The sequence below is a fragment of the Oncorhynchus clarkii genome, unplaced genomic scaffold, assembly GCF_045791955.1.
Source record: "Oncorhynchus clarkii lewisi isolate Uvic-CL-2024 unplaced genomic scaffold, UVic_Ocla_1.0 unplaced_contig_7096_pilon_pilon, whole genome shotgun sequence".
Lineage (NCBI taxonomy): Eukaryota > Metazoa > Chordata > Actinopteri > Salmoniformes > Salmonidae > Oncorhynchus > Oncorhynchus clarkii.
In genome coordinates, this window is record NW_027259719.1 from 1 (window position 1) to 22,629 (window position 22,629).

The 22,629-nt window shown below is 46.6% G+C and overlaps 1 protein-coding gene across 1 annotated transcript; it reads right to left on the reverse strand.

The window, feature by feature from the left end:
• Positions 1–1,327: 1,327 nt before the first annotated feature.
• On the reverse strand, positions 1,328–21,159 carry LOC139400764 (tumor protein D54-like; the record flags this gene model as incomplete). The annotated part of the gene is made up of 4 exons (XM_071145413.1): positions 1,328–1,700; positions 9,238–9,285; positions 20,516–20,664; positions 20,903–21,159. Coding segments are annotated over 4 exons (602 nt in total), but the record flags the coding sequence as incomplete, so codon positions are not given.
• Positions 21,160–22,629: the final 1,470 nt, after the last annotated feature.

Consider the following 22,629-nt stretch of genomic DNA (forward strand, 5'->3'; position numbering starts at 1 on the left):
AAAATGCTATTATTATTTGCCATTAGTGAGAAGAGCAAAAATTATTTGAGTTTAAAAAATAAATAAATAATAATCTTTACATTGTAAAATAATTAGGAATCAGCATCTGTTTCATTTCCATGATCATTGCAGAATAAATTCACCTTTTCTGACGGATGGTTTCATACCGGTGAAATATCCCATCCTAACTTAGTTTGGTCCGTAAGCTACCATTCATCACCAGCTCTCATTTAAAATTGGACCCACTTCACAGTAGTAAATAGATCAGCTTTGCTCTGTGATCCGAAATGCAGTAGCTTATTTTATTTTTTTAACCAGGCAAGTCAGTTAAGAACAAATTCTTATTTTCAATGACAGCCTAGGAACAGTGGGTTAACTGCCTTGTTCAGGGGCAGAACGACAGATTTGTACCTTGTCAGCTCGGGGGTTTGAACTTGCAACCTTCCGGTTACTAGTCCAACGCTCTAACGACTAGTCAAGCCTGTCGCCTAGTAGTAGTAAATAGATCAGCTTTGATCTGTGAACCGAAATGCAGTTTAACGGTAGAACAAACAGTTCACCTTTACCATTGAGGTTTATAGGCTACGTATGAATAATTTAAGGTGACATTACTCCAACAGACAATATTTCATTTATAAATATAATAACCATCGCAAAATAACTCCCTCAACTTCCTGAAGTAAAAAAATAATAAAATAAATGACAATGCACATCATTTAATTGAGCCTTAGATAGCCTTATAATTTCAAGTTTTTTGCTCTGTGCATCTGAAAAGGAGCGCGGCACCTCATTTAAAACAGGTGAACAGACGGTTGATCTTTAGCATTGAAGTGGGTAGGTTACCACTGTAAACAGGCCTACTGTAGTGTCGTCGTCCCCCCCCCACCGGAGCAGACAACGTTATAGAATTTGTGGGGAGTGCAGCTTATTTCTGTTCAAGGAAAAAAAACACAAAAAAAAAGTTTGTAATGTTTACAGGGCCACAACAAATTTGCAAATCGTTGTCGTCTTTCAGAAAAAACGGTCAGGTACAAACAAACGTCACTGCAAAGGAAAACGCCCTGCCAAACACCTCCAAAAGACATTTAATCACGTTCACCATTTCCTTTAGGGTCTTGGCCTAATTTCCATATTTACAAAGTACACAGAAAAAAAACGGAAAAAAAAACGACACGATTGAGCAGGTCGTAAAAAGGTGAATGATGGGCGTTTCCAGGCAGCGTGACAACGCTCGTTGACACACGCACAGTTTAACAACAGGTCTGACTCATAACAGGATATATACGCTGTATATTATAAATCAATATTTGTGCGCAGTCTTTTCATGAAGTGAAGCACGCAGATATTGAGTGACAAATTGACCCAACGGTTATACATGAGGTATACATAGGTGTGCAGCCGAATCAGGTGTTCTAGATTAGGGAGGCGGGACTAGCTCTCACCAGAAAGAGGGTTGTTGTGGCCTCACCAAATCAACTTATACAACCTAATGGAAAAGAGGACTGAGATGACACCTCTAGGTTTTACAACTTCGTGGTTGTCCGAACCTGCTCTACAGAAAGGGATTGAGGGCGGCCATTTTGAGTCTTGGTCTGTACCTCATGTCTCCCAGTTTCCTGCTGAGGGCAGTTCCCATGGTGGAGAAGGCAGCAGTGGTCTTCTGTCCCGCCACAGACAGGGTCTCCTGAGTCTTCTTGTACCTGACGGGAGAGGATAGATACACTAAATATAAATATCATTAGAACATGATTGAAAACATATCGAAAACAGGACTCAGTTTAGAATAGATTACGCCTCTGTCGCAAGCAGAGGGAAGATTATTTGCCACTAAGGGGTTAATAAGTCTGACAGACAAGAGCAGAAAAACAAGTATGCAGAAATACTGAGGAATTAGCAAGAGTTCCTATCCAAACCGTGACAAAGATCTACAAATAAATTCTGATGAAAGAACATTTTTTAAAAGTAGGGTGAGGAGGACAACCAACCCAGTAGGGGGTGAGGAGGACTACCAACCCAGTAAGGGGGTGAGGAGGACTACCAACCCAGTAGGGGGTGAGGAGGACTACCAACCCAGTAGGGGGTGAGGAGGACTACCAACCCAGTAGGGGTTAAGTAGGGTGAGGAGGACTACCAACCCAGTAGGGGGTGAGGAGGACAACCAACCCAGTAGGGGTTAAGTAGGGTGAGGAGGACTACCAACCCAGTAGGGGGTGAGGAGGACTACCAACCCAGTAAGGGGGTGAGGAGGACTACCAACCCAGTAAGGGGGTGAGGAGGACTACCAACCCAGTAGGGGGTGAGGAGGACAACCAACCCAGTAGGGGTTAAGTAGGGTGAGGAGGACTACCAACCCAGTAGGGGGTGAGGAGGACTACCAACCCAGTAAGGGGGTGAGGAGGACTACCAACCCAGTAAGGGGGTGAGGAGGACTACCAACCCAGTAAGGGGGTGAGGAGGACTACCAACCCAGTAAGGGGGTGAGGAGGACTACCAACCCAGTAAGGGGGTGAGGAGGACTACCAACCCAGTAAGGGGGTGAGGAGGACTACCAACCCAGTAAGGGGGTGAGGAGGACTACCAACCCAGTAAGGGGGTGAGGAGGACTACCAACCCAGTAGGGGGTGAGGAGGACTACCAACCCAGTAGGGGGGAGGAGGACTACCAACCCAGTAGGGGTTAAGTAGGGTGAGGAGGACTACCAACCCAGTAGGGGGTGAGGAGGACTACCAACCCAGTAAGGGGGTGAGGAGGACTACCAACCCAGTAGGGGGTGAGGAGGACTACCAACCCAGTAGGGGTGAGGAGGACTACCAACCCAGTAGGGGTTAAGTAGGGTGAGGAGGACTACCAACCCAGTAGGGGGTGAGGAGGACTACCAACCCAGTAAGGGGGTGAGGAGGACTACCAACCCAGTAGGGGGTGAGGAGGACTACCAACCCAGTAGGGGGTGAGGAGGACTACCAACCCAGTAAGGGGGTGAGGAGGACTACCAACCCAGTAGGGGGTGAGGAGGACTACCAACCCAGTAGGGGTTAAGTAGGGTGAGGGGGACTACCAACCCAGTAGGGGGTGAGGAGGACTACCAACCCAGTAAGGGGGTGAGGAGGACTACCAACCCAGTAAGGGGGTGAGGAGGACTACCAACCCAGTAAGGGGGTGAGGAGGACTACCAACCCAGTAAGGGGGTGAGGAGGACTACCAACCCAGTAAGGGGGTGAGGAGGACTACCAACCCAGTAAGGGGGTGAGGAGGACTACCAACCCAGTAGGGGGTGAGGAGGACTACCAACCCAGTAGGGGGTGAGGAGGACTACCAACCCAGTAGGGGTTAAGTAGGGTGAGGGGGACTACCAAACCAGTAGGGGTGAGGAGGACTACCAACCCAGTGAGGAGGACTACCAACCCAGTAGGGTGAGGAGGACTATCAACCCAGTGAGGAGGACTACCAACCCAGTGAGGAGTACTACCAACCCAGTAGGGGTGAGGGGGACTACCAACCCAGTAGGGTGAGGAGGACTACCAACCCAGTTTATTTTTTTTATTTTTTTATTTCACCTTTATTTAACCAGGTAGGCTAGTTGAGAACAAGTTCTCATTTGCAACTGCGACCTGGCCAAGATAAGGCATAGCAGTGTGAACAGACAACACAGAGTTACACATGGAGTAAACAATTAACAAGTCAATAACACAGTAGAAAAAAGGGGAGTCTATATATACATTGTGTGCAAAAGGCATGAGAAGGTAGGCAAATAATTACAATTATGCAGATTAACACTGGAGTGATAAATGATCAGATGGTTATGTAAAGGTAGAGATATTGGTGTGCAAAAGAGCAGAAAAATAAATAAATAAAAACAGTATGGGGATGAGGTAGGTGAAAATGGGTGGGCTATTTACCGATAGACTATGTACAGCTGCAGCGATCGGTTAGCTGCTCAGATAGCAGATGTTTGAAGTTGGTGAGGGAGATAAAAGTCTCCAACTTCAGCGATTTTTGCAATTCGTTCCAATCACAGGCAGCAGAGAACTGGAACGAAAGGCGGCCAAATGAGGTGTTGGCTTTAGGGATGATCAGTGAGATACACCTGCTGGAGCGCGTGCTACGGATGGGTGTTGCCATCGTAACCAGTGAACTGAGATAAGGCGGAGCTTTACCTAGCATGGACTTGTAGATGACCTGGAGCCAGTGGGTCTGGCGACGAATATGTAGCGAGGGCCAGCCGACTAGAGCATACAAGTCGCAGTGGTGGGTGGTATAAGGTGCTTTAGTGACAAAACGGATGGCACTGTGATAAACTGCATCCAGTTTGCTGAGTAGAGTGTTGGAAGCAATTTTGTAGATGACGTCGCCGAAGTCGAGGATCGGTAGGATAGTCAGTTTTACTAGGGTAAGTTTGGCGGCGTGAGTGAAGGAGGCTTTGTTGCGGAATAGAAAGCCGACTCTTGATTTGATTTTCGATTGGAGATGTTTGATATGGGTCTGGAAGGAGAGTTTAGAGTCTAGCCAGACACCTAGGTACTTATAGATGTCCACATATTCAAGGTCGGAACCATCCAGGGTGGTGATGCTGGTCAGGCGTGCGGGTGCAGGCAGCGAACGGTTGAAAAGCATGCATTTGGTTTTACTAGCGTTTAAGAGCAGTTGGAGGCCACGGAAGGAGTGCTGTATGGCATTGAAGCTCGTTTGGAGGTTAGATAGCACAGTGTCCAAGGACGGGCCGGAAGTATATAGAATGGTGTCGTCTGCGTAGAGGTGGATCAGGGAATCGCCCGCAGCATGAGAAACATCATTGATATATACAGAGAAAAGAGTCGGCCCGAGAATTGAACCCTGTGGCACCCCCATAGAGACTGCCAGAGGACCGGACAGCATGCCCTCCGATTTGACACACTGAACTCTGTCTGCAAAGTAATTGGTGAACCAGGCAAGGCAGTCATCCGAAAAACCGAGGCTACTGAGTCTGCCAATAAGAATACGGTGATTGACAGAGTCGAAAGCCTTGGCAAGGTCTATGAAGACGGCTGCACAGTACTGTCTTTTATCGATGGCGGTTATGATATCGTTTAGTACCTTGAGCGTGGCTGAGGTACACCCGTGACCGGCTCGGAAACCAGATTGCACAGCGGAGAAGGTACGGTGGGATTCAAGATGGTCAGTGATCTGTTTGTTGACTTGGCTTTCGAAGACCTTAGATAGGCAGGGCAGGATGGATATTGGTCTGTAACAGTTTGGGTCCAGGGTGTCGCCCCCTTTGAAGAGGGGGATGACTGCGGCAGCTTTCCAATCCTTGGGGATCTCAGACGATATGAAAGAGAGGTTGAACAGGCTGGTAATAGGGGTTGCGACAATGGCGGCGGATAGTTTCAGGAATAGAGGGTCCAGATTGTCAAGCCCAGCTGATTTGTACGGGTCCAGGTTTTGCAGCTCTTTCAGAACATCTGCTATCTGGATTTGGGTAAAGGAGAACCTGGAGAGGCTTGGGCGAGTAGCTGCGGGGGGGGGGGGAGCTGTTGGACGAGGTTGGAGTAGCCAGGCGGAAGGCATGGCCAGCCGTTGAGAAATGCTTGTTGAGGAGGACTACCAACCCAGTAGGGGGTGAGAAGGACTACCAACCCAGTGAGGAGGACTACCAACCCAGTAGGGGGTGAGGAGGACTACCAACCCAGTAGGGGGTGAGGAGGACTACCAACCCAGTAGGGGTGAGGAGGACTACCAACCCAGTAGGGGTTAAGTAGGGTGAGGGGGACTACCAACCCAGTAGGGGGTGAGGAGGACTACCAACCCAGTAAGGGGGTGAGGAGGACTACCAACCCAGTAAGGGGGTGAGGAGGACTACCAACCCAGTAAGGGGGTGAGGAGGACTACCAACCCAGTAAGGGGGTGAGGAGGACTACCAACCCAGTAGGGGGTGAGGAGGACTACCAACCCAGTAGGGGGTGAGGAGGACTACCAACCCAGTAGGGGTTAAGTAGGGTGAGGGGGACTACCAAACCAGTAGGGGTGAGGAGGACTACCAACCCAGTGAGGAGGACTACCAACCCAGTAGGGTGAGGAGGACTATCAACCCAGTGAGGAGGACTACCAACCCAGTGAGGAGTACTACCAACCCAGTAGGGGTGAGGGGGACTACCAACCCAGTAGGGGGTGAGGGGGACTACCAACCCAGTAGGGTGAGGAGGACTACCAACCCAGTGAGGAGGACTACCAACCCAGTGAGGAGGACTACCAACCCAGTAGGGGGTGAGGAGGACTACCAACCCAGTAGGGGGTGAGGAGGACTACCAACCCAGTGAGGAGGACTACCAACCCAGTAGGGGGTGAGGAGGACTACCAACCCAGTAGGGGGTGAGGAGGACTACCAACCCAGTAGGGGTGAGGAGGACTACCAACCCAGTAGGGGTGAGGAGGACTACCAACCCAGTAAGGGGGTGAGGAGGACTACCAACCCAGTAGGGGGTGAGGAGGACAACCAACCCAGTAGGGGGTGAGGAGGACTACCAACCCAGTAGGGGGTGAGGAGGACTACCAACCCAGTAGGGGGTGAGGAGGACTACCAACCCAGTAGGGGGTGAGGACGACTACCAACCCAGTAGGAGTTAAGTAGGGTGAGGGGGACTACCAAACCAGTAGGGGGTGAGGGGGACTACCAACCCAGTAGGAGTTAAGTAGGGTGAGGGGGACTACCAAACCAGTAGGGGGTGAGGGGGACTACCAACCCAGTAGGAGTTAAGTAGGGTGAGGGGGACTACCAAACCAGTAGGGGGTGAGGGGGACTACCAACCCAGTGAGGAGGACTACCAACCCAGTAGGGGTGAGGAGGACTACCAACCCAGTGAGGAGGACTACCAACCCAGTAGGGTGAGGAGGACTACCAACCCAGTAGGGGTGAGGGGGACTACCAACTAGAGTAGGGGGTGAGGGGGACTACCAACCCAGTAGGGTGAGGAGGACTACCAACCCAGTGAGGAGGACTACCAACCCAGTAGGGGGGTGAGGGGGACTACCAACCCAGTAGGGGGGTGAGGGGGACTACCAACCCAGTAGGGGGTGAGGGGGACTACCAACCCAGTAGGGGTTCAGTAGGGGTGAGGAGGACTACCAACCCAGTAGGGGGTGAGGGGGACTACCAACCCAGTAGGGGGTGAGGGGGACTACCAACCCAGTAGGGGTGAGGGGGACTACCAACCCAGTAGGGGGTGAGGGGGACTACCAACCCAGTAGGGGTGAGGGGGACTACCAACCCAGTAGGGTGAGGGGGACTACCAACCCAGTAGGGGGTGAGGGGGACTACCAACCCAGTAGGGGGTGAGGGGGACTACCAACCCAGTAGGGGGTGAGGGGGACTACCAACCCAGTAGGGGGTGAGGAGGACTACCAACCCAGTAGGGTGAGGAGGACTACCAACCCAGTAGGGTGAGGAGGACTACCAACCCAGTAGGGTGAGGAGGACTACCAACCCAGTAGAAGTTAAGTAGGGTGAGGAGGACTACCAACCCACAGTAGTGTGAGGAGGAGTGTTAAAGAGATCAGGTATTGCACAAAACAGCTTAAACTAATCTCTGATCTTTCAAACAGGGCATTTCAGGCTTATTTCAGATTTTTTTAAACAGAAAATGTTTAATTATAATAATAATAAATCAGACAGAAGAATTTAGACCCATTAGTATTGCAGTACCAACCTAAAGCAGGAAACTACCCAGACATCACTGTGCTTAAATCCCACACTGAGTCTTTATAGAACCATCCACCGCAGGCTTCTAAACAAGACGTCCCACAACGGATCGGAACACATTCCTGCCCATAGTATTTTATAACCCCACCACAGCCGTCTGCGTGTTGGTGCCACCCCTGTACAGGCCTCACACAAGCAGGTGATCGATCGCCTCTAGCACGGCGTCAAAAGTTAAGTCACCCCTGATCGATTAATCATGTCTTACTATAGCTATCCGTTCAGTACACAAGTCTGTATGTCTAAGTCCGCTCATCTTTATCCCAGAAAATTGATTTCTATTCAGACTGACCAATGCAAAAATGGTATTGATAACTGTATGATAATACTGAGAAGACAGTTGGAGAAACCATGCAGTTGGTGGATAAATCAATTAATGACATGTTGTTACACTTTGTTACACAGCGGGTCAGAGGTTCCCCCAGGAGATGTGATGACCAAGACAAAAGCAAGTACATTCAGCTAGACTAGGGGGGGCAGGCACCCCAGTCTCACTAAAAACCAGCCTCTCAAATAACCCACAGCGATACCCCTTGTTGTTGCCCCACACAAGCTCACATGATTTAGGTGAAGGTGGTCGTGTGCAGGGCCATCCAAATACCACCAGCCAAACAGAAGAGAGGCAGGAACAATCAGAAGCCCCTCCCCCCTCCAGGCAAAATAGCATGAACAGTCAGAAGCCCCTCCCCCCTCCAATCAAACAGCATGAACAGTCAGAAGCCCCCCCCACCTCCAGGCAAACAGCATGAACAGTCAGAAGCCCCTCCCCCCTCCAATCAAACAGCATGAACAGTCAGAAACCCATCCCCCCTCCAATCAAACAGCATGAACAGTCAGAAGCCCCTCCCCCCTCCAATCAAACAGCATGAACAGTCAGAAGCCCCTCCCCCCTCCAGGCAAACAGCATGAACAGTCAGAAGCCCCTCCCCCCTCCAGGCAAACAACATGAACAGTCAGAAGCCCCTCCCCCCTCCAGGCAAACAGCATGAAGAGTCAGAAGCCCATCCCCCCTCCAATCAAACAGCATGAACAGTCAGAAGCCCATCCCCCTCCAATCAAACAGCATGAACAGTCAGAAGCCCCTCCCCCCTCCAATCAAACAGCATGAACAGTCAGAAGCCCATCCCCCCTCCAATCAAACAGCATGAACAGTCAGAAGCCCCTCCCCCCTCCAATCAAACAGCATGAACAGTCAGAAGCCCCTCCCCCCTCCAATCAAACAGCATGAACAGTCAGAAGCCCATCCCCCCTCCAATCAAACAGCATGAACAGTCAGAAGCCCATCCCCCCTCCAATCAAACAGCATGAAGAGTCAGAAGCCCATCCCCCCTCCAATCAAACAGCATGAACAGTCAGAAGCCCCTCCCCCTCCAATCAAACAGCATGAACAGTCAGAAGCCCCTCCCCCCTCCAATCAAACAGCATGAACAGTCAGAAGCCCCTCCCCCTTGCCAAAACAAAATGCAACGCAGGCAAAACTAAATTAAATAGTTATTAGATCAACTCACGCTTCAGATCGGGCAATTTCATCCAAAGTTGCAGACGCTGTAAGATATCTACGGACAAACAGTAGGACAATGAAGTGACTAACTGACTTCTTACAGAGGGAGGAAAGAGCAAGTTAGAGACTTTAAAAAGTTAACATAACTAGAACCCTTCTACACACACACACAAATATAACAGACAGTCCAAAAATAGTGCATGTACTGAACAATAGTAACCCTACGACAATGCATCAGTCTTTGGAAAGTTACAGAAGTGTCAAATACTGAATTTCTACGGTTTTATTACAGCTGGGTTTCTCTCAAAACTCGGTCCCTGGGGTCCCCTCTCTGGGTGCACGTTCTGGGTTGTTGCCCTAGCGCTACACAGCTGATTCAAATAAACACGACATCAAGCTTTTGATGATTTGAAATCAGCTGTGTCGCGCTGGGGGGGAGAAGAGAAAATAACAAAAACAAAGCAAACCCAGGTGGGGCAACATGAGTTTTGTTAACCCTGCGTTAGAGGGTTAAGGACCCAACACAACACCTTCCTCAAGCTTGGACGTAGGTTGGCAGTCACATCTCCTGTGTTTTTTTGTGATTTAAAAAAAAAACACAAAAAAAACTCTATGTAATACTTTTCATAAACATAAACAGACTACATGTGTCAAGCATTAGAACCTATTGGATTAGTCCTTCGTTGAGCACAAACCATACACAGTGCCTGAACATCATTGTTAGTGTAATGTAAACACATATAGATGTCTGTCAGTACAGTCACCTGCATGGGAAAGGGAGAGGATGTGGCTTTAGTTCTGCTGTCTACAATGGAAATGAAATACATAACAAGCATTGCTGTAGCTGTAGTCTGACTAAATTTTTTTAAATTGACTTTTTTTTATTTTAAATGCACCTGTAAAAACACTGATACACTGATGATTCTGTCTAGACCCAATTAAGAGATCTCCCACGCAACACCAAATAAAATGACCCGTCTTCTAGGGACCAGGACCATACCAGTATGGCGACACTCGTTAGTATCGTGGCAAAGAAACAAAAACACGAAGCGGATTTCACTTGTTTAAGGACAAAGCCCTAATGTTGGAAATACAATTCTACATCCTCCCCCCGAGCCGCGCGACTGACGACTCCCCCCCGAGCCGCGCGACTGACTGACGACTCCCCCCGAGCCGCGCGACTGACTGACGACTCCCCCCGAGCCGCGCGACTGACTGACGACTCCCCCCGAGCCGCGCGACTGACTGACGACTCCCCCCCGAGCCGCGCGACTGATCAAGCAAGACAACCGTTTTTTGGGGGGCCTGCCCACCGCCGTCTCTCCCTCTCGCTGCCCATGGTCGTTTATCAGGCCAGCTCTCTTTCAGTCTCTCTCACATTCCAATCCTCTCCTCTCCCACACAATCCTGTGGTGGGTCTGGGCTGTTTGTCTGGTGGAGAAACTCTGCTCTGCTCTCTGCGTGCGAGTGTGCGTGTGTGAGATATATATGCGCTGAAAGGACAGCGTAACAGTGTAAGATAGCTGACAAATAAGCACCATGTCTTCATGTAGGCCTTCAGCCACCCCAGACAATATCATTTTCTGTAGCAACGGCGGATGTGGTAGTTTCACTACCTTAACGCAGAGATGTAGGATATAATGAAATGTATAGTGAAAGATAGGGAAAACGTCATTCCCCCATGTATTTCAGTTACCCTCGTTTTAAGCGTGAAAAACCAACCACCAAACTAACTGAAGGGAGTTAGAACCAGGCTTGAAATCTATACTTGGCTATATGGAAATAGCCACGCAAAAATGCTTTTTTTCTCTCCAACATCCTCAATACATTGTTATATTTGTAGCTATTTTAACTCAAAATACATGCAGTTGACTTGTGCGATACATTAGGAGAAAAAAAAACCCAAACGGAATTCTTTATTCCTTCGGTCCACATTACGGCAGTTTATCGTAGTTCCCCAGAACAGTGTGTTTGTTTGTAACTAGCACAACGGGAGAAAGCGGGAACATGGAAGTCCAGCTGTGTATTGACAGGGGTCGCGTTTTATATTGAAAGTCAGTGGGGTTTTTTGTTGCTTCAATAGAGAGTGATCACATTCGGCAGAAAACAGCTTCATTTGTGACACTATTTGGCTGGCAGTCACACAAGTAAATTAGATTACAATGAAAAAGCAAGTTTTATATATATATTTTTTTTAAGCTAATATTATGCATGGACATATTTTTTTAAATGTTTATCGAGAAACAATGTAATCCTAATCTGGCATTTTTACCATAAGTAGTCTGGCTACACTGAAAAACAGTAGCTCCACATCAGTCAGTGCTGTCTACTGATAGAATGATGGAGAACAGTAGCTCCACATCAGTCAGTGCTGTCTGCTGATAGAATGATGGAGAACAGTAGCTCCACATCAGTCAGTGTTCTCTGCTGATATAATGATGGAGAACAGTAGCTCCACATCAGTCAGAGTGCTGTCTGCTGATAGAATGATGGAGAACAGTAGCTCCACATCAGTCAGAGTGCTGTCTGCTGATAGAATGATGGAGAACAGTAGCTCCACATCAGTCAGAGTGCTGCCTGCTGATAGAATGATGGAGAACAGTAGCTCCACATCAGTCAGAGTGCTGCCTGCTGATAGAATGATGGAGAACAGTAGCTCCACATCAGTCAGAGTGCTGTCTGCTGATAGAATGATGGAGAACAGTAGCTCCACATCAGTCAGAGTGCTGTCTGCTGATAGAATGATGGAGAACAGTAGCTCCACATCAGTCAGTGTTCTCTGCTGATAGAATGATGGAGAACAGTAGCTCCACATCAGAGTGCTGTCTGCTGATAGAATGATGGAGAACAGTAGCTCCACATCAGTCAGTGCTGTCTGCTGATAGAATGATGGAGAACAGTAGCTCCACATCAGTCAGTGCTGTCTACTGATAGAATGATGGAGAACAGTAGCTCCACATCAGTCAGTGCTGTCTACTGATAGAATGATGGAGAACAGTAGCTCCACATCAGTCAGTGCTGTCTACTGATAGAATGATGGAGAACAGTAGCTCCACATCAGTCAGTGCTGTCTGCTGATAGAATGATGGAGAACAGTAGCTCCACATCAGAGTGCTGTCTGCTGATAGAATGATGGAGAACAGTAGCTCCACATCAGTCAGAGTGCTGTCTGCTGATAGAATGATGGAGAACAGTAGCTCCACATCAGAGTGCTGTCTGCTGATAGAATGATGGAGAACAGTAGCTCCACATCAGAGTGCTGTCTGCTGATAGAATGATGGAGAACAGTAGCTCCACATCAGTCAGTGCTGTCTACTGATAGAATGATGGAGAACAGTAGCTCCACATCAGTCAGTGCTGTCTGCTGATAGAATGATGGAGAACAGTAGCTCCACATCAGTCAGAGTGTTCTCTGCTGATAGAATGATGGAGAACAGTAGCTCCACACCAGAGTGCTGTCTGCTGATAGAATGATGGAGAACAGTAGCTCCACATCAGTCAGAGTGCTGTCTGCTGATAGAATGATGGAGAACAGTAGCTCCACATCAGTCAGAGTGCTGTCTGCTGATAGAATGATGGAGAACAGTAGCTCCACATCAGTCAGAGTGCTGTCTGCTGATAGAATGATGGAGAACAGTAGCTCCACATCAGAGTGCTGTCTGCTGATAGAATGATGGAGAACAGTAGCTCCACATCAGAGTGCTGTCTGCTGATAGAATGATGGAGAACAGTAGCTCCACATCAGTCAGTGCTGTCTACTGATAGAATGATGGAGAACAGTAGCTCCACATCAGTCAGTGCTGTCTACTGATAGAATGATGGAGAACAGTAGCTCCACATCAGTCAGTGCTGTCTACTGATAGAATGATGGAGAACAGTAGCTCCACATCAGTCAGTGCTGTCTACTGATAGAATGATGGAGAACAGTAGCTCCACATCAGTCAGTGCTGTCTACTGATAGAATGATGGAGAACAGTAGCTCCACATCAGTCAGTGCTGTCTGCTGATAGAATGATGGAGAACAGTAGCTCCACATCAGAGTGCTGTCTGCTGATAGAATGATGGAGAACAGTAGCTCCACATCAGTCAGAGTGCTGTCTGCTGATAGAATGATGGAGAACAGTAGCTCCACATCAGAGTGCTGTCTGCTGATAGAATGATGGAGAACAGTAGCTCCACATCAGAGTGCTGTCTGCTGATAGAATGATGGAGAACAGTAGCTCCACATCAGTCAGTGCTGTCTACTGATAGAATGATGGAGAACAGTAGCTCCACATCAGTCAGTGCTGTCTGCTGATAGAATGATGGAGAACAGTAGCTCCACATCAGTCAGAGTGTTCTCTGCTGATAGAATGATGGAGAACAGTAGCTCCACACCAGAGTGCTGTCTGCTGATAGAATGATGGAGAACAGTAGCTCCACATCAGTCAGAGTGCTGTCTGCTGATAGAATGATGGAGAACAGTAGCTCCACATCAGTCAGAGTGCTGTCTGCTGATAGAATGATGGAGAACAGTAGCTCCACATCAGTCAGAGTGCTGTCTGCTGATAGAATGATGGAGAACAGTAGCTCCACATCAGAGTGCTGTCTGCTGATAGAATGATGGAGAACAGTAGCTCCACATCAGAGTGCTGTCTGCTGATAGAATGATGGAGAACAGTAGCTCCACATCAGTCAGTGCTGTCTACTGATAGAATGATGGAGAACAGTAGCTCCACATCAGTCAGTGCTGTCTGCTGATAGAATGATGGAGAACAGTAGCTCCACATCAGTCAGAGTGTTCTCTGCTGATAGAATGATGGAGAACAGTAGCTCCACATCAGAGTGCTGTCTGCTGATAGAATGATGGAGAACAGTAGCTCCACATCAGTCAGAGTGCTGTCTGCTGATAGAATGATGGAGAACAGTAGCTCCACATCAGTCAGAGTGCTGTCTGCTGATAGAATGATGGAGAACAGTAGCTCCACATCAGTCAGAGTGCTGTCTGCTGATAGAATGATGGAGAACAGTAGCTACACATCAGTCAGAGTGCTGTCTGCTGAAAGAATGATGGAGAACAGTAGCTCCACATCAGAGTGCTGTCTGCTGATAGAATGATGGAGAACAGTAGCTCCACATCAGTCAGAGTGCTGTCTGCTGATAGAATGATGGAGAACAGTAGCTACACATCAGTCAGAGTGCTGTCTGCTGAAAGAATGATGGAGAACAGTAACTCCACATCAGAGTGCTGTCTGCTGATAGAATGATGGAGAACAGTAGCTCCACATCAGTCAGAGTGCTGTCTGCTGATAGAATGATGGAGAACAGTAGCTCCACATCAGTCAGTGCTGTCTACTGATAGAATGATGGAGAACAGTAGCTCCACATCAGTCAGAGTGTTCTCTGCTGATAGAATGATGGAGAACAGTAGCTCCACATCAGAGTGCTGTCTGCTGATAGAATGATGGAGAACAGTAGCTCCACATCAGTCAGAGTGCTGTCTGCTGATAGAATGATGGAGAACAGTAGCTCCACATCAGTCAGTGCTGTCTACTGATAGAATGATGGAGAACAGTAGCTCCACATCAGAGTGCTGTCCACTGATAGAATGATGGAGAACAGTAGCTCCACATCAGTCAGAGTGCTGTCTGCTGATAGAATGATGGAGAACAGCAGCTCCACATCAGTCAGAGTGTTCTCTGCTGATAGAATGATGGAGAACAGTAGCTCCACATCAGAGTGCTGTCTGCTGATAGAATGATGGAGAACAGTAGCTCCACATCAGAGTGCTGTCTGCTGATAGAATGATGGAGAACAGTAGCTCCACATCAGTCAGAGTGCTGTCTGCTGATAGAATGATGGAGAACAGTAGCTCCACATCAGTCAGTGCTGTCTACTGATAGAATGATGGAGAACAGTAGCTCCACATCGGAGTGCTGTCTGCTGATAGAATGATGGAGAACAGTAGCTCCACATCAGTCAGTGCTGTCTGCTGATAGAATGATGGAGAACAGTAGCTCCACATCAGTCAGAGTGTTCTCTGCTGATAGAATGATGGAGAACAGTAGCTCCACATCAGAGTGCTGTCTGCTGATAGAATGATGGAGAACAGTAGCTACACATCAGTCAGAGTGCTGTCTGCTGATAGAATGATGGAGAACAGTAGCTACACATCAGTCAGAGTGTTCTCTGCTGATAGAATGATGGAGAACAGTAGCTCCACATCAGTCAGAGTGCTGTCTGCTGATAGAATGATGGAGAACAGTAGCTCCACATCAGTCAGTGCTGTCTGCTGATAGAATGATGGAGAACAGTAGCTCCACATCAGTCAGTGCTGTCTACTGATAGAATGATGGAGAACAGTAGCTACACATCAGTCAGAGTGCTGTCTGCTGATAGAATGATGGAGAACAGTAGCTACACATCAGTCAGAGTGCTGTCTGCTGATAGAATGATGGAGAACAGTAGCTACACATCAGTCAGAGTGCTGTCTGCTGAAAGAATGATGGAGAACAGTAGCTCCACATCGGTCAGAGTGTTGTCTGCTGATATAATGATGCAGAACAGTAGCTCCACATCAGTCAGAGTGCTGTCTGCTGATAGAATGATGGAGAACAGTAGCTCCACATCAGTCAGTGCTGTCTGCTGATAGAATGATGGAGAACAGTAGCTCCACATCAGTCTGTCTGCTGATAGAATGATGGAGAACAGTAGCTCCACATCAGTCTGTCTGCTGATAGAATGATGGAGAACAGTAGCTCCACATCAGTCAGTGCTGTCTGCTGATAGAATGATGGAGAACAGTAGCTCCACATCAGTCAGTGCTGTCTACTGATAGAATGATGGAGAACAGTAGCTCCACATCAGTCAGAGTGTTCTCTGCTGATAGAATGATGGAGAACAGTAGCTCCACATCAGAGTGCTGTCTGCTGATAGAATGATGGAGAACAGTAGCTCCACATCAGTCAGAGTGCTGTCTGCTGATAGAATGATGGAGAACAGTAGCTCCACATCAGTCAGAGTGCTGTCTGCTGATAGAATGATGGAGGACAGTAGCTCCACATCAGTCAGAGTGCTGTCTGCTGATAGAATGATGGAGGACAGTAGCTCCACATCAGTCAGAGTGCTGTCTGCTGATAGAATGATGGAGGACAGTAGCTCCACATGGTAGAATGCCTGTTGGTGAATTCTCATCCTTAGTGGAGAAGTGCAACTGAAGCACAAAATTAGTCTGATGCCTTGCAGAAATTACAATAAGCATTTTAAATCTACGTTTACAAAAACACAGCAAGATATTTCTATGTTGTCAAAAAAATGTAATGGAATTCTGTGTTAACTAGCAACTTAAACATAGGTGTCGTGTTACGTTGCTGAATTAAAAAACAGGTGACTGGGCATCAGTGTTAACTTGCTGCCGTGTCTGAGAAGTCAAAGTCCTTTGGATGAGTTATTTGTACAGCTGCCACCATCTTGATTTCTTTGCGTTTTTCTCTCCTCTCCCTTCTCGGCCTGTCTCTCCCCCCTCCCCCTTCTCAGAGCAGAGCAGGTAGGCCCGTTGCCCTAGCGACTCCAGACTCCACAAAGACAGCGTGTTCACATGCTGCTCCAGAGCCAGTACTGTTCTTCCTTCAGGCAAGCTTGCTTCAAAACATTGTTCATTTGCACAATGTCTCTCGTTCACATTCGCTTGTAAATATCCAAACTCACCACAAATGGCATTTGGTAACTCCTACCTATATGTAGATGGGATTTCCTGTTTTTGCAATTTGTTTATTTTAGTTTGCGGTCGTTAGCATATTTATCTAGCAGCCTTCATGTAAATTTGCCACTACTCGTGTTAAATTTTGTTTTTGCATTCTGATAATTGACACCCAATGGGCATTTTGGTTGTTTTTTGGCGCCTCCTCGTGGACTAAGCAAGTAATACCTTCAATACCAGGACGAGAGAAGGATGTTATGAACATCGGGAGAGCGACCAAACCTAGTTATAAAACTATCAGAGATATTAAGTTGTTGGTTCAGAGGAAGTGGGAATGACGATGTCACCTTAAAGCAAGGTGACATCCTGGGTGTTAACAGGAAATACAGCACAGGGAAACAGGAAGTGATAGAAGAAGAGAGACAGAGAGTCATTGCCAGTTAGCCACCCATCCAAAAGGGGAAAAGAGATGGATCTAGAGCTTGAGCTCCCTCAGTAGAGTACTACAAGCCATTTCCCAAGTCTCATACAGCAGGCTTTTAAGTTTCCCCAAGCAGAAGAGATCTAGTCTGACAGAAGGGACTATACGGGGTTAGTCGAGGATAGACAGCAACTCTTTGGCAAACCAACAGCGGCACGTTAAAGCATGGCAGAGAGAGAGACAGAGAGAGAAAGAGACAGAAAGACAAGAGAGAAAGAGAGACTGGCCACCCCACATAGCCTGGTTCCTCTCTAGGTTTCTTCCTAGGTTTTGGCCTTTCTAGGGAGTTTTTCCTAGCCACCGTGCTTCTACACCTGCATTGCTTGCTGTTTGGGGTTTTAGGCTGGGTTTCTGTACAGCACTTTGAGATATCAGCTGATGTACGAAGGGCTATATAAATAAATTTGATTTGATGATTTGATTTGAGAAAGACAGAGAGAAAGAGAGAAAGACAGAGAAAGAGACAGAAAGACAGAGAGAGAGAGAGGCAGAACATAGTGGAATGTACCGATAGAAATATATTATGTAGAACAAAACAAACTTCTGACATGTAGAATAAAAGAATCACGTCAGCTCTACTCGTGACATTTCTATCTGCAAAAGATGCAACAATATCTGCCTACTGAACGTGGGAAAACTTTGTTACGACGACACCCAATGCACCGGGATAACTAGGAGACCCTGCATCTTTCTGCCAAGTTAAAACTAGACTGTATTATTTAAAAAAAAATAGAAACTTGCTTATATAAAACAGATGGTATCATGGGAATGTGAGTTTTCACACACACACGCAGCAGGCAGAGGAACCCACAAAAGGACAAGTGTTATAGAAGCAAGACCACAACGATACAGTAGCCAGGGTACACTGCAGACCCTGGTAGCCCACGGCAGGTGCTCTCAAATAGACATTGAGGGTGAGAGAGAGAGAGAGAGGTAAACTTTCTCATTCCACTCGCCAAGTCTTTCAGTGGTTCTAGAACACAGACGGGCTTAGAGATGTACAGGCCTGAACTGTGCCAGGCTGGCTGTCTGATTCACGCTACAAGGCCACAATGATACAGTAGCCAGGGTACACTGCAGACCCTGAACTGTGCCAGGCTGGCTGTCTGATTCACGCTACAAGGCCAAACCATGCTGTTCTGACTCAGATGTCTGTTCACCTTGTTCTTTTCATAGCGTTGAAACATTAAGCCACATTTCAGTTTGGTTTTCTTTTAGAAACTCACTGACTGAAATTAGTTAAATGACTTTAATTCCATTTATTTTGTACATGTTTTTACCCCCCCCCCCCCCCCCCCCGGTGAGCTCAATACGCACATTGCCGTTTCTCTAGATAGAAAATCAGGTCAAGCCAGAACTGCGCGATGTAGTAGGGAGTTGTAGTTTTCAACAGGCCAATATTCTACATAGTTAATTAACAAATGTTCTGCACTAAACTACAATGACCATACTCTATTGTCTGGTCTATTTTTTTTATATATTTTTTTAAACACGCCTGCTTATGTTAGTGTGGGGGGAGACAGAAAGACACAGAGAGACAGAGAGACAGAGAGAGACAGAGAGAGACAGAGAGAGAGAGACAGAGAGAGAGAGAGAGAGAGAGAGAGAGAGAGAGAGAGAGAGAGAGAGAGAGACACACAGAGAGAGAGAGAGACACAGAAAGACACAGAGAGAGAGAGAGACACAGAAAGACACAGAGAGAGAGAGAGAGAGAGACAGAAAGACAGAAAATGGCCGATGGAGAGCAGTTACTTGGCCAGATATCTCTACCTGAAAACACATGATCTAAATGATTGATAGTTCAGTCATAAAATCACACCTTAATTACTTTAAAAAACTATTAAAATAGTGAGCAGCAGCACTACAGAGATGAGATGACTTGGAACTAAATCATATAAAGTCATTAAATAAAACTAATGTAATAGACACAATAACTGAAATATTTAAAGTGAATGACGGTTAGTAAAGTGATCAGGAGTAATGGGCAGTCACTAACATCATGGGACTTTCATTATTTGATTCTGTGTTAAAACATTCAAACCACATAATGCATTTAAAGTTGTTATTTTTTTTAAATAATTAATATAAAACCATGATTATAATATATATATATGTTTTTTTAAATAGTCAAACTGAACATTAAAAAAAAGCACTAAAATCGCTCAGCACTAACTTTCCAGATTGGCTCCATAAACGTAGCCAGGCCAGCACGACAGTAGAAATCAGGCATTCAGTATGCAAGACACTTAGGTTTTGTCGTGCTAAGATATATCTGGCGAGTCCTCTGTTGGTAGAGCATGACGCTAGCAACGCTAAAAAGGTTGTGGGTTCAATTCCACACTGTACTGTAAGTCTCTTTGGATAAAAACATCAGCTCATTTAAATATTTATATCTTGAGGAGGAGGAAGAGAATCCATTACCTAAGGCTACTTCAGAAACTTCAATCACTGATGCTGACTGATACACCTTCATTGTCAACATCAAAAAATAAAAGGTTTTTGCTTCCTCCATTTTGACTTGGTAATATTTGTGTCATTGTAAGACTTTGAACAGGATTTAAAAGAAGCCTCGATTTAAAATGTATTCTTCACTCAAATCTAAAAGACGCTAGAATATTACTGCATGATCGGGATCTAGAAGCACAAGCATTTTTTCCGCTACACTCGCATTAACATCTGCCAACCATGTGTATGTGACAAATAACATCTTGATTGGAGTTGAATCATGCTACTTATATAGACGCAACGGGGCCGTTCGAACGTTGAAATTACAGAGAGTTACAGCACGAGTCATCAGAAACGGCAAAATGAATATTTGAGTAGGGTCAGAGGTCGAAGTAGACGGACGTGATTGTAAAAGCCTACGGAGCACATCTGCCGTGATGTTCACTTCAGTGTACTAACAGCTGTGGACCCGCACTCACAGGGCCACTCCGGTCTACACTAAAAGCCCTGACCAGGCCAGAAGGATAGAAGGGAACAGCAGAGAGCGTCTAGAACAATCGATTGGCTGACGTTACTGCAAGCGATAAATTGATGTTATTTTAACAACCTAAGAAGAAGAATATTACAGATACATTTTTTTTTAAATTTAAGTCTCCATTTTTTAAAGGATCTTCTACTTACGCATTAGAGGTCTGGACATCCTGCCATCCCTTGGTGAGGTTCTGTTTGAGCTCGTTGAGGGGGCTCAGCCCCAGCTTCCTCTTCAGATCAGCAGAATGCTTCTCTTTGGCCAGGAGCACCTGTCTCAGGGTGCTGATCTCCTCTTCCACCTGACAGCAACACAGCAGAGCGGTCAACCACTGGCTGGGCCAAACCTAGTTATGAACATTACCATTGTCTGAAACAAAAAAAGTTCCACTCAAATGTTTGTGGGATTATTAGTAAATCAAACTCAAGTCAAAAAGGGTTGTGATCAGATTAGAGCACAAGGACAATAAACAGACGACCTCTGACCCTACGAGGCCTACATTGATTCCAGCCGACAGACACCGGCAGACAGAACCCTACCTTGACTAGCTCAGAGCGGATCTCCTCAGCCTCCTCCTCTGTGAGCCCCGGGGGTAACGTGTTGATGGAGGATACCCCCACGGCTCCGCCCTCCACGGGGACATCAGTCAGAGGGTCTGCTCCTCCTGCAGGGCCCAGGCCCTTGTTGGGAGAGTTCAGGTTGATGTCTGGGTCAAGAGAGAGAGTGGGGGCAGGGGGGCATGCTGAGTTGAGAGAGAGAGAGAGTAGAAGGCCTTGAATTGATGTGTTAGTGTCATCTACAGTAATAATAATAACTTTATTGGTACAGCGCTTTTCAATACAAGTAACAAAAGTGCTTCACATCAAATACAAGTGCTAACAAAAACAGGTAAACAAAAGGATAGCTAATTAAAAATCAGACATGAAAAGCATCTTCATCATTTTTAAAATTTTTTTTAAGTGTCTCTTCAGCAATGATCAGCACTGATCTCCTCTGGCAGACCACTCCTACTAAGTCCAGGGGTCCTAATGCCCAGTCTCCTTTCGCTGTCAACCTAAAGACCTTGGAATGGTCAACAGTGCCCTGCCAGAGAATCTCTGGCTGCATTCTGGCTCGTAGGGAGATTTGTGGACAAATGACAAAGGTTATTTACAATCTGAGTTCTAGCACGTCGGGCTGTCAAATAGGACCACCTCAGATTTTATATCATTGAGCTGAATTTTTTTTTTTTTAAATTTTGTTTTACATTTTAAATACAAAATTGTAAGACATTCAACATTTGAGGTCAGCAAGACACTGGTGAAGGGTCACTACACTAGCTTGGTCACTGGGTCTTTGTCAATAGAGCTGTGTCTCATCTGCACAGCAGCGAAACTGAAAGCTATGATTGCAAATGATGTCACCAAGGGGGAGGATATACTTGGGGGGGGGGGAAATTGGTCTCAGAATTGACCCGAGGGGACACCATAGTGAATAGGTGCCGGGGACGATACGGAAACACCCACCCACACCCAAAAGATATGACCTGAACCAGTCGAGGGCAACGCCGGAGACTCTCACCCACCTCTCCAGCCAGTCAACAAGGATGCTATGATCCCGAGTATCAAACACAGAACTGAAATCCAAATGAACTAGGATAGAGTATTCACCGTCAGCCAACAGAAGGTCGTTACGGATTTTCAATAAGGTCGTTTTCGTGCTGTGAAGTGGTCAGAAGCCCGACTGGAAGTTTCCAAATAAGTTGTTCATACTCAAATTGCTTGAAAACAACTTTTTCCAAAATCTTAGATATTTTTTATATAAATAGATAGAGAAAGGTCTATAATTATTTAGTCAGGAGTGGTCTAGATCGGGCTTTATAAAATGAGAGGTTGGAACAGAGACAGAATGTTAGAGCCAACAGGGAACTATTTACAATAGACAGAATGTTAGGGCCAACAGGGAACTATTTACAATAGACAGAATGTTGGGGCCAACAGGGAACTATTTACAATAGACAGAATGTTAGGGCCAACAGGGAACTATTTACAATAGACAGAATGTTAGGGCCGACAGGGAACTACTTACAATAGACAGAATGTTAGGGCCAACAGGGAACTATTTACAATAGACAGAATGTTGGGGCCAACAGGGAACTATTTACAATAGACAGAATGTTAGGGCCAACAGGGAACTATTTACAATAGACAGAATGTTAGGGCCAACAGGGAACTATTTACAATAGACAGAATGTTAGGGCCAACAGGACACTATTTACAATAGACAG